The sequence below is a fragment of the Lampetra planeri genome, chromosome 5, assembly GCF_965212315.1.
Source record: "Lampetra planeri chromosome 5, kcLamPlan1.2.h2, whole genome shotgun sequence".
NCBI classification, from domain to species: Eukaryota; Metazoa; Chordata; class Hyperoartia; order Petromyzontiformes; family Petromyzontidae; genus Lampetra; species Lampetra planeri.
In genome coordinates, this window is record NC_136111.1 from 19105916 (window position 1) to 19121556 (window position 15641).

The 15641-nt window shown below is 54.8% G+C and overlaps 1 protein-coding gene across 1 annotated transcript in view; it reads right to left on the minus strand.

Moving 5' to 3' along the window:
• LOC144719096 (cAMP-dependent protein kinase type I-beta regulatory subunit-like) overlaps positions 1–15641 on the minus strand; it is a 94827-nt gene that overhangs the window by 49786 nt on the left and 29400 nt on the right. The window contains exons 4-5 of the mRNA XM_078594913.1: positions 11350–11411; positions 4984–5030 (exon numbers count right to left, since the gene is read on the minus strand). Of these exons, the coding sequence (XP_078451039.1) occupies positions 4984–5030; positions 11350–11411 (109 nt within the window). The remainder of the gene's footprint in view (positions 1–4983; positions 5031–11349; positions 11412–15641) is intronic.

The following is a 15641-nucleotide window of genomic DNA, read 5'->3' on the forward strand; positions in this document are numbered from 1 at the left end:
TATATAGCTCTTTTCAGAAGCGACCTGGCCAAATACGATAGATCAACAAAGTGGCTTATCGTGCGCAAATCTATAGCAGAAGTCAAATACTCTGAATGCACGTCGATTTTAAATGTGGAGGATAAAAACGGGAAGACACGAAGAAAAATCCACGCGACCACGGCGAGAACATGTGAACTCCAAATATACAGCAGGCGTCAGGGTCGGGATCGAACCCACGACCTCGTGCATACCGGGCGAGGTATTTAACATCTCCTAGCCACCGTGCCGCGATCCATCTCTTTGGCTGCCGCTCCGATCGTCGCTTTCAACCGTGTCGTAACGTCGTTACGTTGTTTTACCAGATAAAGCCCACTGAGCTATAACCAAGCATCAGGGTTGGGATCGAACTCACGACCTCCTGCATACTGGGCGAGGAAGTTAACATCTCGCCACCGCGGGCACCCTTCTTTGCAAAATAAAGAGCGTCATGCCTTTCTCAGCGACAGTCATCATTGACTAGGCCACAAGACCACCACACTCGCTACACTCAGGTTCATCTCACGTGGAACGCTTCCCACCTCCACCAACCCACATTGACCAGCACGGTGAAGTATGGTCAAATAAACCGTTCGCAACCATCACAGCGAGGGGGGGCGAGGGGGCAGGGTGAGGCCCTCATCCAACAGCGGACTGAGAAAAAGGGGGCTTGGCGACCCGAGTTCGATTCCCGTTCACGGCCAACACCGGTGATGATTATCCGAACCGGTCATGGGCCTCCCCTAGCCTCAAATGAGGACCTGGTGCAGTGTGTAAACATTGCCACTGGAGATACAAAGGCGGCCGGGCGTGGTTTTGGCCACCGACCCCCTCGTGTGCCGTGCCAGCCTTCATTGTTGCTCGCTAACAGCACTTGCCCCTACAATCTGTTGAAGGCGATACGGGGGGATCTTTGTCTTAGTGTGACGGAGGAAGTCTGGGATTTGAAGTCGGGATATCAGAGGCGCTGGCTCGGCGCCATAACACAGCCATTACGAGCCCCCTGAGGTTGAAAGGGAGAGAGGAAAGAGAGAGAGCGAGGAGAGAGAGACGAGAGAGAGGAGGGAGAGGGAGGGAGACACTCTGTCCCCAGGGCCCGAGCCCCGATCCCAGCAAGCGGTGGTGGCTCGCTGGCTCCGACCGATGGGCATTAGCATGAGCACCCCATCAGTCACCCCTGCCACCTCTTGCATAATCTTATCAGCTCATGAATCTGTAATTAGCAAAATGTCTTCCTATTCTTACCCCTCCCCACCCACCGCCCCCCCCCCGCCCCCACCTTATTTGCGTCGTTCACCCCTTTTGTGATGACACCGTTCCGTTCTCGGGGCTTTCTGTTTTGTTTGCGCTGACCGCGGCTGCCCCGCCACCACCGCCGCCGTCGTTGTCGGCCCGCCCCTGATGCGGGTGACAACGGTCGGGCGGTGCAACTGTGCCCAGTGGATGTACTACGGAGAGACTACCACCTCCTCCCCCCCTCCACCCCCGGTCTAATAGCCCGTCTAACCCTCGCCCCACCTCCCTCATAAGAACGAGGAATTTGCAGTGCTGGCCAACAGAGAAAAGCAAAAATAAAACTATTTTTTATTTTAGCAGGTAAGGCCCACTGAGATATGTAGCTCTTTTCTTCGACAACCGCCCCGGCCACGAATGACAGCGCAACCAAGTGGCCGATCATCACGTGCAAATGTATAGCAGTAGCCAAATACTCTAAATGCGTGATGTTGATTCTAAACGTGGGAGGGGAAAAAAACCGGAGGACCTGGAGAAAAATCCACGCGACCACGGGGAGAGAGAACGTACAAACTCCAAATACACAGCAGACGTCATCGTCGGGATCAAACCCACGACCTCCTGTATACCCGGCGAAGTAATGAAAACCTGGCCACCGTGGCCCTCTCGCTGAGGTGTGGGCCCACGTTGTTGTGCGTCTATTCGCGATGATGGGACGCGGCGATGATGGGACGCGGTGATGATGGGATGTGGTGCTGGGACGCAGTGACCATGGGACGCGGTGACGATGGGACGCAGTGACGATGGGATGTGGTGCTGGGACGCAGTGATGATGGGATGCGGTATGAGTTGCTATGCCCTGCCGTGCTGCTCAGAGTGGAAGCAGTGGGAAAACTGCGGTGGATATAAAAAAAAGGCATTCCTGGCAAAGTTCGGATTTCGGCTGCCAGAGGAGCAACTCCAGCGCGAGACGAACAGCGCAGGGCTCGCTCACTCACTCACCTACTCGTTAGCTCATTCACTCATTCACTCACCCGCCCACTCACTTACTCGCTCACCCACTCGTTAGCTCATTAGCTCGCTAACTCACTCGTTCACTCACTCGTTAGATCATTAGCTCGCTCACGCACTCACCCACTCGTTCACTCACTCACTCGTTCGCTCATTCATTCATTCACCCACCTACTCGTTAGCTCATTCACTCACCCACCCACTCACTCACGCACTCACTCACCCACTCGTTTGCTCACTCACTTACTCGTTCTAAGACTCGCTTGTTCATTCGTTTGCTCGCTCACTCACCATCTCACTCACACACTTGTTCAAAGGTTCGCTCGCTCACTCGTTCATTCGTTCGCTCGGCCACTCATTCACCGACTGACTCGCTTGCTCATTCACCCCCTCACCCTCTCGCTCACTCGCTCGGTCCGTCGCAGCAGGCTATGTGTTCTGCTGCTACCCTGCATTAATGCATCTTCACGGGACACCTGGTGGACTGTTATGAGCGTAGTGAAGAGGTAATTAGTTTAAAATTATTGCACTTTCAAAAATTATACAGAGAGAAGCAGCGCATTCCAATCGTGAGGTCATGAGTTTGAATCCCAGCCAGGGTTAACTCATCCCAATTGTCATCATTATCATCATTCTCAGCCAATGACCAAATCATCTAGGACCTCATCAGATCTCCAAAGCTAATCAGAGTTGAGAGTGGATAGCCCTTGCATGGGCGACCACCAAGCGCAACAGGTTGATGGGAGTGGTGGCACGGTGGTTAGCGCACCGCTGTTGGTACCGCTCAGTACCAGCACCGATGAATATCTGAATCGTCGACTCGGCCCAAATCGAATATCTGCCGCTGCGTGTAAATATTTCCACTGGGGAGAGACAATGGGGGCCTGGTGCCGTGCCGGCATTCACACTAACTAACGGCACTTTCCCCAACAGTCTGTTAAGGCTATACAGTGTTGGGGGGTGGGGGGCCTTTGTCTTTTTGGCATTAATGGATGCGTGCATGCGCGTGCGTGCGCGTGCGTGCGAGTGCGCGCAATGGAAAGCTATCCGTGGTGAATATATCTCTCTCCCTCCGAGTTCGCACCGCTAGTAAATTGACGTAAAACAAACGGGCCTTCCAATAGCAAAGGGTCTATGCCCCTAGGCCCCAAACTGGCAGGCCAGGTACAGTGTGGGACACGTGATGCAATCCCAGACTCCCAGGCCCGAATTCCGATAACGGCGTCCGTATCGCGGGCAGCAGCTTGGATCTCGCGTCTCAAACTCCTCCTCCATTCCAATGCCCCCCAACCCACACCTCCTCCTCATTTCTCTCTCCCCCCTCCGCCTCTCCCCCCCATCACCTTCCACCCACCGCCTTGGCCAAGGTCGGGTCTCACTCGCTCTCACTCTCTCTGCGTCTCTCACACTCACTCCGCCGCGTTCGATTCAATCCTATCTCCCGCCCCCGTCCTGGAGATTTCTTGGCACGACTGGGTACCCCGTTAGCTCACATCACAATGACTCGCTTCGTTCTGCCACAGCAGACGCACTCTAATCGCAAGTCCGTCACAGTCCGGCAACCTGCGGCTCCGGAGCCGCGTGTGGCTCTTCTAGCGACTCCCGCTTCGTCACCGTTATTTATTGAGGACCCACCGTGTCGTATTCACCACGTTGCGTTGCGGCTCTTCAAATGTTGAGGGTGTGTTTCGGGAAAAAAATGGCTCTTCTTGTTGTTGGTGGTGGTGGTGGTTTGGTTGTCGACACCTGGGCTAGGCCACGACTTCAATTCTAGGACAAAGCCAACCCGAAACTCGAAGCGCGATCGTCAGCTTCATACGAACACAATGAAAGCCTCACCCCTGACTGTAACCCTAAACATGAATCCGACTCTAACCCCAATGCAATCGTGGACTTGAATTCCAGCACAAACCCGACCCGACCCTCAATTCACAATCATCAGCTCCGACACGCACAATAAACCCAACTCTAACCTCCAATTACTTTGTGACTGCTCTCAAACCCAACTTGCAGCCTGTTTACGCGAACACCAACCCCAAACCTCCCTCAAGACCCTGAACATTAATTCTCTCTCCAACACAAACCCTCACGATAAGAACCCGAGGATTTACGCTAGGAGCTAGTGTGAGATAGAGTCTTCGTTTTTTTTTTGCTTACAACAGAGACGCTGTGTCCATCTCGTTCATGGACGGACGAGACCAGTGACGGAATGGCAGTCAAAGCAGGGAGGCACGCACGCCAGGAGACGGTCACCGAGGGATGGAGCGACGAGCTCGGCTCACGCGTGGCAGCGAGATGGATCGTGGCATCGCAGGGCCGTGTGGGATAGCGACAACGTGCGGAGGCCGTTATCCAGCAGTGGATAGGCCTTGGCTGCTGCTGCTGCTGACGACGACGATACTGATTAAGGTCAGAGTTAGCGATCGGGTTACGCCGAGTCGAATGAATGTTTAGGGTTCGGGTTGAGATTAGGGTCAGGGTTAGAGTGAGGGTTCTGGTTAGGGTTACATAATTAGGAATGTAATTAGGGTTATCGCTGAGGTGAGGGTTAGATTTAGGATTACGATCAGGGTCAGGGGTTAGGGTTAGGTTTAGGGTTGAGGTTAGGGTTAGAGTTGGGACGATAGTTCGGGTCAGGGGTCAGGGGTCAGGGGTCAGAGGTCAGGGGTTGGGGGGGATAGTCGACCCCGGCGCGACCCGCCCCCCCCCGAGTGGACTCACGTCAACCTCGCCGTGATCGATGACGTAAAAGTTGTCCCCTTCGTCGTCTGCGGAAGAAAGAAAAAGACAAGGGACGAAAAAATTAATCAAGGGATGGCCGCCGCGATGGCAGCCGGGGGTTGGGGCTAAGGAGGACGACTTGGGGGAGGGTGGGGGCTGTTGGTAGGGAGAGGTCGGGGGGGGGGGGCAGTAGACAGCGGGGAGCGGTGGGGGGGGGGGTTGAATGAGCCGACTCGCGCACGGTCACACGCGCCGGAACGTAAAGCCGGACAAACGGCGGAACGCACCACTGCCCCATAAACATTGCACAAAGATATCGTTGTGTTGGCGGCGGGGAGCGCACAAAGGGGCCATCGAACATCCCAGCCCCCCCCCTCTCCCACCCACCCCCGCTCTCCCCCTCCCAGCTCAAACATCTCCATCATTACACCCACCAGCCCCCCCCACTACCAGCGCCACTCCCTACCACCCCCAAAAGACAAATGTCCCCCGTATAGCCTTAACAGACTGTTGGGGCAAGTGCTGTTCGCGAGTAGCACCTGTGAAGGCCGGCAGGACACACGAGGGGGTTTGGTGGCCAGCACTAAGCGGGAGTCGCATGAAGAGTTGCGACATGTACATATCGCAACAGGTACTCATTTGAGGCTGAGTCGACCTATAAGATGTCCAGGACCGGTTTAGGTAATCCTCACTGGCGTTGGCCGCGAGCGGGAATTGAACTCGGGTCGCCGTGTTCGTAGCACAGCGCGCTAACCACTACACTACCGCTCCCCTACCGCCACTACCGGCACCACGACCGCTGGCAACACGACCGCAACCACCACCACTGGCACCACCACCATTGTTACCATCAGTCATTGCGCCACCTCGATCACAGTTACCATCACAGCCACTGGTTCGTTCTACCATGGCAATCATTGCCACCACCACCATCGCCAATGCCACCACCACAGCCACAAAAAAACTACGACTGGACATCTACCGCAAGCACGACTACGGCCACCATTACCAACAACGCCACCGCCACCACCACCACCACCACCAAAAATAAAGATGACCAGTATAGCCGGCATCGTTCTGTTGTGGAGCACCTGTAAATGTTTCCCTACAGGCAGCAACTTCACCACCACTGCCGCTATCACCCCCCTCCGCCTCCCCCCCAATGCCACTTGGCAGGTGCTCAGTCGGCAGTGAAACCTCCCAGTGTGCGATGGCCATAGGCACGCCCCCCCCCCCCCCCTCGTGCCGGGTGACAGAGGCCACCATTGTTAAGGACAGAGTCTCCCTACTCGGTCAAAAATGCATCTCTTACACCACCCCCCTCCACTCCCACCCACCCACTAACCCCCTCCCCCCACCCCCTTCCCTTCACTCAGACCCCCCCGCCCCCTCACTCCCATCCGTATCTTTGCATCTCAAGCCTGGTCAATGCTGGCTGGCTTGTCAAATTTGGTTGTTAAATGATTTTCTCCATTACAACAAAGAAAATGACTTGTTAGCTCGATGGGGTTTTACTGGGGAAATAAAACTTCTCCCCGAGGCGTTGCGAGACAACAGATCCGTCGTCGGGAACCGTTGTTGACTTCACTGCAAAGCGGTACTCGTTTTACCGACCCCAGAGGGATAATGGGCCGAGTCAATCCCTAGCCAGGATTTGAACGCGCGACCTGTTTGGTTAAATTCCTGCACTGGCAACACGTTTGATTGACAAGTGACTCTGCGGATGACGCAAAAGGTATAACCCCCCCCCAACCCCAGCGTTTAATGAGAGGCTATCGAATTGATTTCAAATGTCCACGGGGGATATTCTCTGACACCTGACACGGGCGGGGTGGTGCGCCACTCACTGTCAAAACTTCCCGGTGGAGATTTATCGTGGCAACGTGAGACTGAGGACGCAAGTGGGGCTTGGGGCAGGACGCTGGCCCGGCGGTCGTTACTGACCGCAGAGTGGCAGCCGAAGGAGGGAAACGCACTAGAAAAGGACGCTCCACTGCGGAGATGGAGCAACAGAATGAGCTCGTGCGAGCGGGCCGCCGGATGGATCGTGTGTAGGTCCGCGAGGCATGACGATGGGTTCGGGAGATGTTCATCCAGCAGTGGATATATCGTGACTCACGATATCTGTATGAATGCATCTTGATTTGCTCCTTCGGCCTGCTCACCCTCCTGACCTCCTATCCCCATCACACCACTGGCCCCAACTGTCTCCACCACCTAACCACAAATGCCTTCCAACTGCCCCCCTAAAGCACACCACAACTGCCCCCCAACTGCCCCCCACTCCCACCCCACCCAAACCACACCACAACCACAACTGCCCCCCAACTGCCCCCCAACTGCCCCCCAACTGCCCCCCAACTGCCCCCCAACTGCCCCCCCTCCCACCCCACCCCACCCCACCCAAACCACAACGACAACTGCCTCCCCCAACTGCCTCCGCACGGCACCACCACCAAGGGCCCGGGTCATTTACATCTCAAATTCAGTCCACCCAGGGGGGCTCTCAAAACAACAGCCGCCGGGCGTGCGCTCTCAATCGCTCGTTACCCCCCCCCCCCACGACCCCCCCTCCACCCGCCCTCGCCTCCCAACCCCCGGCCCCGGCGCTAACCCCGACCCTCACCCCCATGCGCGTCGATCCAGCGCCACTCTTAGCGGGGCTTTTAGCGGCCGTGTTGGGAGTCGCGCAGGTCCCGTGTGGGTAACCCGCACGCGGCTAAGAGAGATCTCCCAGCCGGGGTCGGACTGAGAGGCAGCAAGTATGTGTGAGTGTGTGTGTGTATTATACGTAGAAAAAGTATGGTCAAACAATGTGGGGAACGGTAGTGTAGCGGTTAGCGCGCTGCGCTATGAACCTGGCGACCCGGGTTCGATTCCCGCTCACGGCCAACACCAGTGACGATTATCTGAACCGGTCCTGGGCCTCTCCTAGGTCGACTCAGCCTGAAATTAGTACCTGGTGCGGTGTGTAAACATCGCCACTGGGGAGAACAAGGAGGTCGGGCGTGGTGCTGGCCACCCACCCCTTCGTGTACCGTTCCGGCCTTCATAGGTTCTCGCTAACAGCACTTGCCCCTACAGTCTGTTAAGGCTATACGGGGGATCTTTGTATCTATATATTCACGGTTAACATCAGTGGCAAGTGATATGTTAACCGGTTCTGGGGGGCATGCCCCGACCTCCCCCCCCCCCCCCCCCCCCACTTTCATCGAAACCATATTGACCAACATGGTGAAGTATGGTCAAACAATCCCCTTGAACTAACATTACATACAGCGGAGGCCATCATCCAGCAGTAGATTTGCAAATGGATGTAATTTTTGTATGAAAGGGTCACCAGTGGTAATCCTATAGGCAGCCTATCACCGCGCCTGAGAAATGTGGAATTTCCATCACTAGCCTGGGACTGCCAACTTAGACGAACCGTGCAGAGGGGCACTGCAGACTTCGTCTTTGAGCAATGAGGATGCCAAGCCGAGGGATTCAAATCGGCCACGCGACCGCGGCAGGGATCCAACCGATGTCCTCGTCCTAAGCGTCTCGTTTGGGAGCAGTGTTTACTTTCCTTAAATTCCCTTTCAATTTGCGCTGAATGCCCAGCGGGCGGGCGGGCGGGCAGGCGAATGGGCGATGAGTGAGACACTGCCTCTGTTTGCATCTGTGGCCCCCCTCGGAGACGGCAGAATCAAGAACGCAGCTCCTGAGCCTCTGTGCAGCACTCGAGGCTCCTCCCAACAACCGGGCTGCCCCTTGCGTCTGAAAGCGCGTGTTCCTGCTGCGTTCCTGCTGCGTTCCTGCTGCGTTCCTGCTGCGCGCCGGCGGAGTGTCGCTGCTGTTCCGAGCTGCAGTTTTGCATCCTCGGTGCCAGGACCCTGCCGTTTTGTAGATCGCGGTTTTTTGCCGTGAGCGGCTCGAGTCAAGCTGTTTTCAGCGGGCAAATCCGATGATGCCGCCATCGCCTCCTTCCCTTCGTGTTGATTGAGGTCAAGATCGAGACGTCATCATGGCCACGTGGCTGTTGATGCCATGACACACTTTGATCTGTCAGGCTTTCTACCCTCTGCCAGATCCAGCAGCTGCTTGGCCAGTGCGTGACGATGAGTACACGGGTGTGAATTAGGTAATAATTATTAGCTGGGCATTAAATCGGTTTGTAGCGGTTGCGGCGATTCGTCGGTCAAATTATATTTTCTCTCGCGCTCCCACGGCGCGTGCGGCGGCGGTTCCTGCGTCCGCACGCAACGGTGCCCAAAGCGCGCTCGTTTCGTCGGCTCGTTTCTTGATAGATGGTTGTGACTGCGATCAGAACTTAGTACAAGCATGAGCAATTCATCAACAACAAAATTCGTAATAATAGGTTTTTACCCTTTCAACTGGTACAAAAACTGACACCTTTTTACCAGTTGAAAGGGTAAAAACCTATTACTATATTTTGCCACTGGTAAAGGAGGTCTCATAGAACAAAAATTCGGTAACCAACAACAAAATTCCACGACCTGAGCTGGACAGCGAGCAAAATCATCCAATGGCAGTGATTGGCTGGTGCCAGTCGCCCACTGGAGACACGCAATGACACAATGACACATTTTATTTTTGAATCACCATCATCGATCCACTGCGGGATAAAGGCCTCCTCAAGCCCCTGTCGCCATTTCTCACGGCATGTGTGTTCATGAAGGGGGGCGGCGAGGGAGTGGGGGAGTGGGGGGGGGCGGGGTGGGGACGGTTGTTTGACCACAGCACTGCATACTGGACATCTGTGAAAAAGAGCTTCATAGCTCATCGGATTCTTCCAGTCTGAATAAATATTCTGATTCTGATTCTGCACCACACCGGTCAGTGTGGGTTGAATGGGGGGGAGGGGGGGGGCACGATTTGTTTGGCTTCTTGCCGAGTACTTCCCTGGCACGGGGACGGCTACTCGGGGTCTACTCGGGGTCTACGCAGCTCCCGCGCCGAAGCCAAGACGGTGGACCCTTAATTTTAATGTAATTTATATAAATGACATTTATATAACTTACATAGAGCGCCGTCACTCAAGGCGCTCTGTGACGGAGCTTACAAAACGGTGAGACAGAATGGAATGGTGTAGATGCCAGGGGCGTGCTACAAGGATTGAGGAATCGGCGACAGAGATAGAGGGGTACTTAGGGATCACGGAAAGGGGGGGGGGAGGGACGGGAAGGAGTGGAGGGGCGAGGGGAGGGAAGAGGAAGGGAATGGGCGATAGAGAAGAGGCGAGGCTTTAATAGAGGACCGGAAGGTTAAGGAGGGGGACTGCTCCATGTACAGAGGCAGTGTTGAGTCTCATGGTGCAGTGTGGTATCTATGGGGAGTAGTGAGTCTATGGTGCAGTGTGGAGTCTATGGGGAGTGGTGAGTCTATGGTGCAGTGTGGAGTCTATGGGCAGTGCTGAGTCTATGGGCAGTGCTGAGTCAATGGGCAGTGCTGCTCAATGTACAAGGGAAGTTGATTCCAGTGGAGGGGTGCAAGGAGGGAGAAGAACCGAAAACGAGATTGGGCACCAGGAGGAGGGACAGAGAGAGAAGCGCATCTGCATGCGCGCAATGTGGTGACCGCTTTTGTTCGGTGGTTAGCCAAAAGCCACCGCTGCGAGAGTGACCAGTGTTCACGTGATAACGGTTTACGCTCCTTGACGAGACATGGCGAGTGCTGCTCCTCTCTCCTTCGCAACATCGCCGCAGCCGTCCCCAAGGAAGGAGCTTATCGAGAGCATCTCTCGTCCCGTCGAACCGTGAGAACCGCCACATCAGAGTTTTGGGTTTATATTCTTGGTTCTTTCGGTAAAGTCACGTAGAAGGGACATAATAAAATAATACAAATATAAAACAATACAAATTCTCACGACGATTCGACTGCAACACAAGCAATCATCATCAGGTGTGAAATCCACATCAAGAACATTTGAAAAAAGTGGCAGAAAAGCCGCCACAAATTTGAAAAAAGTGGCGAAGAAACCGCCACTTTTTCAAATTTTTTTGCTGTGGATTTCACACCTGATGATGATTGCTTGTGTTGCAGTCGAAACGTCGTGAGAATTTGTATTTTTTATATGTATATTATTTTATTATTTCCCTTCTACGTGACTTTACCGAAAGAACCAAGAATATGAATCCCTGCAGTCACGAAAGCTTTCAATCAAAAGTTTTGGGTTTGTCCGTCGTCTCCATTGTCAACGCGAGAAACCGAGAGCAGCACGGGGATCAAGGATGCAGCCGTGGCGGAGAGAGGAAGAGAGAGCGATACGGCCGCCGCAGAAGCAAGTTTGATGACGATAGTCGGGATGGAAGGAGATGGAAAAGAAAGGGGGTGAAGTGAAAAACACGCGTGTGCGGTCGTTACCTTGCCGTATGACCGTCTCGCCGGCGATGTGGGTCACAGGGAACATCGCGTCGAAGATGTCACTGCGAAGGAGGAGACAGAGAAACGACAGCCAGACGCGCACACTCGTTTACGACAAAAAACAACGCGCGTGAAATGTCACCGTTTGAATATCCCACCGCCACCCCCGCCACGCGCCACCCAAATGTTCCGTTGGTCCCAAACGCCTTCCCTGCTGGATGCTTCGTCCTTTGATGACATCATCCCCGAATCTCAACGGAGGGGGGAAAATAAGTGGAATGGGGAAGAGAGATGTAGACATTGTGCGCTGGCGGATAGTCAGTGCAGGCGCTGTGGTTCAGTGCAGTGCCGGATTATCTTCGTAGCAAAAGTATCTACATAATGCTACAGGCCCCGCACTTTCAAGGGCCCCGCACTAAATGCTTTCAAGCTATCAATCCTGGTTCAGTGATTCTGCACTTGCTCTATTGCTATAGTACTATACCGCCTTCAACTTTTATGAACGACTGGGTGTTTAAGGTTGGCGATGTGTCGTATTATCTGGATGTATAGAAAATGAAAAAATACAATTACTTTACTATGCAAGTAAAAAATGTACGTGTGTTAATCTGTTTTTTTTTATTTAGGGCTCCTTTATAACAACACATGCTACAGGCCCCGAACTAGCTTAATCCGGCACTGGTTCAGTGTCTCCGGCATGGCCATCAAGAACCCCACTGCGAGAGGCACGGGCACCCCCCCCCCCCACCTTGCCCGCCTGGTCAGAGTTTAAACAGCGGGAAGAGTGACGACTGCCTGCGGTGCCTGGGCACAAACTGTCACTCACCCCCACCCACTGGTCTCTCCGCAGTGCGTCAAAGACAAAGATCCTCAGTGTAGCCTGAACAGACTGTTGGGGCAAGTGCTGTTAGCGAGTAGCACCTATGAAGGCCGGCATATTACACGAGGGGGTGGGTGGCCAGCACCACGCCCGGCCGCCTTTGTCTCCCCATTGCCGATGTTTACACACCGCACCAGGTACTCATTTGAGGCTGAGTCAATTTAGGGGAGGTCCAGGACCGGTTCACATAATCGTCACCGGTGTTGGTAATGAGCAGGAACCGAACTCAGGTCTCTGTCGGGCTCATAGCACACACACGCTAACCGCTACGTGCGTATGCGCACACACACACACACGCTTCCATACGCATCTGCACAAACATTGCATTGACGGATGCACACACACATTGACAGGCACATACCCTTGCGGTCTCCTGCACGTGCAGTGAAACCTGGAAACCCAATGAACCTGCACACCGCATGTTGTCATAGGCAGCACCTGCTGTGGGGAGCGGTGGGGCAGCGGTTAGCTCACTGCGCTACGAATCCGGCGACTCGAGTTCGATACCAGCTCACGGCCACCAAACACCAGTGACGATTATCTGAACCAGTCTTGGGCCTCCCCTAGGTCGACTCTGCCTCAAATGGTGTGATGTGTAAACAATGTCAGTGAGGAGACAAAAGTGGTCGGGCGTGGTGCTGGTCACCCACCTCCTCGTGTGCCATGCCTGCCTTCATAGGTGCAAACAGCACTTGCCCCAACAGTCTGTTAATGCTATACAGGGGACCTTTGTCTACTGCGATGAATGCCGGCTTGGCACGGCAGTTCGAGGTAGGCATTGATGCCTCGTGTCTCTCTGTCTGCCCAGTGCTGATGTTCACACTCGGCACCAGTGGCTCACTCAAGGTTGATCTAAGGTTGATCTAAACGAGGTCCAAACAAGCTTCGGATATCACCGGCCACTACGTTGTGCGTGGCCGTCAACTGAACCCCACGTTTCTTGGGATTGCAGCGGCGTGTGCAAACAACCTGCGATTTCGCTTCCCATCTTCTGCGTGTGCACGCAAGTAGGCGTGCGTGTGTGCGCGTGCGTGCGTCTGTGCGCGTGCGTGCGTGCGTGCGTGTGTACGCGAGTGTGCACATGCTTTGAGTGTCAGGGTCAGATTTCAATCTCGACGCACGCCACGACTGGGAATCGAACCTGTGGTCCTGAAACTTCAGCGCAGCGCGACAAACCGCCGCTACTCCGGTCCGACTCGGGTACAAAGTCAAGCGCGGGCAAACACACAAAAGTTCTGGAAGCGAGCACTGATAAAGGCCGGCACGGTACACGAGGGGGTGGGTAGCCAGCACCACGCCCGGCCACCTTTGTCTCCCAGTGGTGATGTTTACACACTGCACCAGGTGCTCTTTTGAGGCTGAGTCGACCTAGGGGAGGCCCAGGACCGGTTCAGATCATCGTCACTGGTGTTGGCCGTGAGCGAGCGGGAATCGAACTCGGGCCTCTGCCAGGTTCGTAAAGTGGCGTGCTAACCGCTACACAAGCACTCACCGCAACACACACACACGCACAGACAGACACACGCACAGACAGACACACGCACAGACAGACACACGCAGACGCGTCGGCAGCGCAAGTGGTAGCGGCAGCCTCCGAGTGTCCTGTCGCTCACTCGCAACAAACCCCCGGGCGGCTTTGAGGCAGGCATCCGGCCAAACAGCTCGTCGCGGCACTAATGAAACATTCCGAGGGGTTGGAGCGGGTGAAGAAGAGAGAGCAAAGTCGTGGGGGGGGGGGGGGTTAAATAAATATAAAATAAAATGCGTGCGATGTCCGGGCAAGGTGATCTGCTGAGCCGGCAGGCGCGACTGCGCAACGGACGCGGACACACAGGGAGACACACACACGAACACACACACGGGGAGACACACAGGCACACGAACACAGGTGGAAACACACACGCGGAAACGTGGACACACGGGGTGACACACACGGACACACACAGATGGACGAGTCCCATTGAGTCATCAAAAACGGCCATCAAAAACCGCGGGTAAATGCTAAAATTCACGAGCCAACCCCTAACCTAAATTAAACGTGTTCCTCAAACGAAAATTTTTTTTATCCCGAATATAAATATTGCACATAGCAGCTGGGGCATTAAAAGTGAAAATCGCCGCGATTCCTCAGCCGATTTATTGAGTCCGCTCGAGGGCCCACGTCTGCAGTGGGGCCTCGGAGAGAGAGCTCACGCATCGAGCCTTTACAGACAGGCCGGCATGGCACACAACGGGGGTGCGTGGCCAGAACCACGGCCGGACCGCATTTGTCTCCCCATTGGCGATGTTTACACACTGCACCACATACTTTTTTGAGGCCGAGTCGACCTAAGGGAGGCCCAGGACCAGTTCAGATCATCTTTACCCATGTTGGCCGTCAGCGGGAGTCGAACTTGGGTCGCCAGGTTCGTAGCACAGCGTGCTAACCGCTGCACTCCCGCACACACACACACGCGCGTGTGTGCGTGTGCGTGTGTGCGTGTGTGTGTGTATGCGGGGTGGTGGTGCCAGGTCTGGCCACGGGCACACTGGATAATAAACATTTATTTTACTATTGTTATTTTACCAGGTAAGGCTCACTGAGCTATGTAGCGCTTTTTCAGAAGCGACCTGGCCACAAATGATAGCTCAACGCAGTGACTTATCACGTGGAAATGTACAGCAGTAGCCAAATACTCCTAACACATGTTTCAAAATGTGGAGGGAAAAACTGGAGGACCCGGAGAAAAATCAACGCGACCACGGGGAGAAAGACACACAAACTCCAAATATACAGCGGGCATCAAAGGTCAGGGGTCGAACCCACGACCTCCTGTTTACCAGGCGAGGGAGTTAACATCTGCGCCACCGTCAGCAGGAATCGCGCAAATGAGGCCAGCCCACAAAAAACACGGAGGTGACGCTCGCGCCAAAAGTCACGAGGAGGAGGAGGAGCGGCCGTGACACCAGCGTGGCCGTGACTTGACCTTCACCGCCACCGCCACTGCTCGGCAATCGGCAGCAGAGGGGAAAAAGAACCGACCCAGATCACCCCGGTGCTCGATTAAAGGGTCTCCATCTCCCCCCCCCCTACCCACCCGCCACCTCCACTCCCACGACCACCCTTCTCATCCTCCTCGAATTAAAATGCCACTCGCAGGGAAGCTCCGTTTTAGAGGGTCTCCTCGGTGAGGCGGCTAAAAACCCAGGGGGGGGGGGGGTTGGATTTCCCCCTCTCCCTGGTTTTGTAAGTGAGAATGGGCCCCCCCCCTCCCCCACCTAAAATAAACCACGCAGGTTAATGACCGGCCGGCATTGGGCGGAGCATTTAAATCATCTAGAATGAAAACTCATTCCTTCTCGACAACTTTTTGCGTTTCGATTGTTGTCCTACCACCTCTCACCCCCCACGCACGTACGTGCGAAAGAAGTC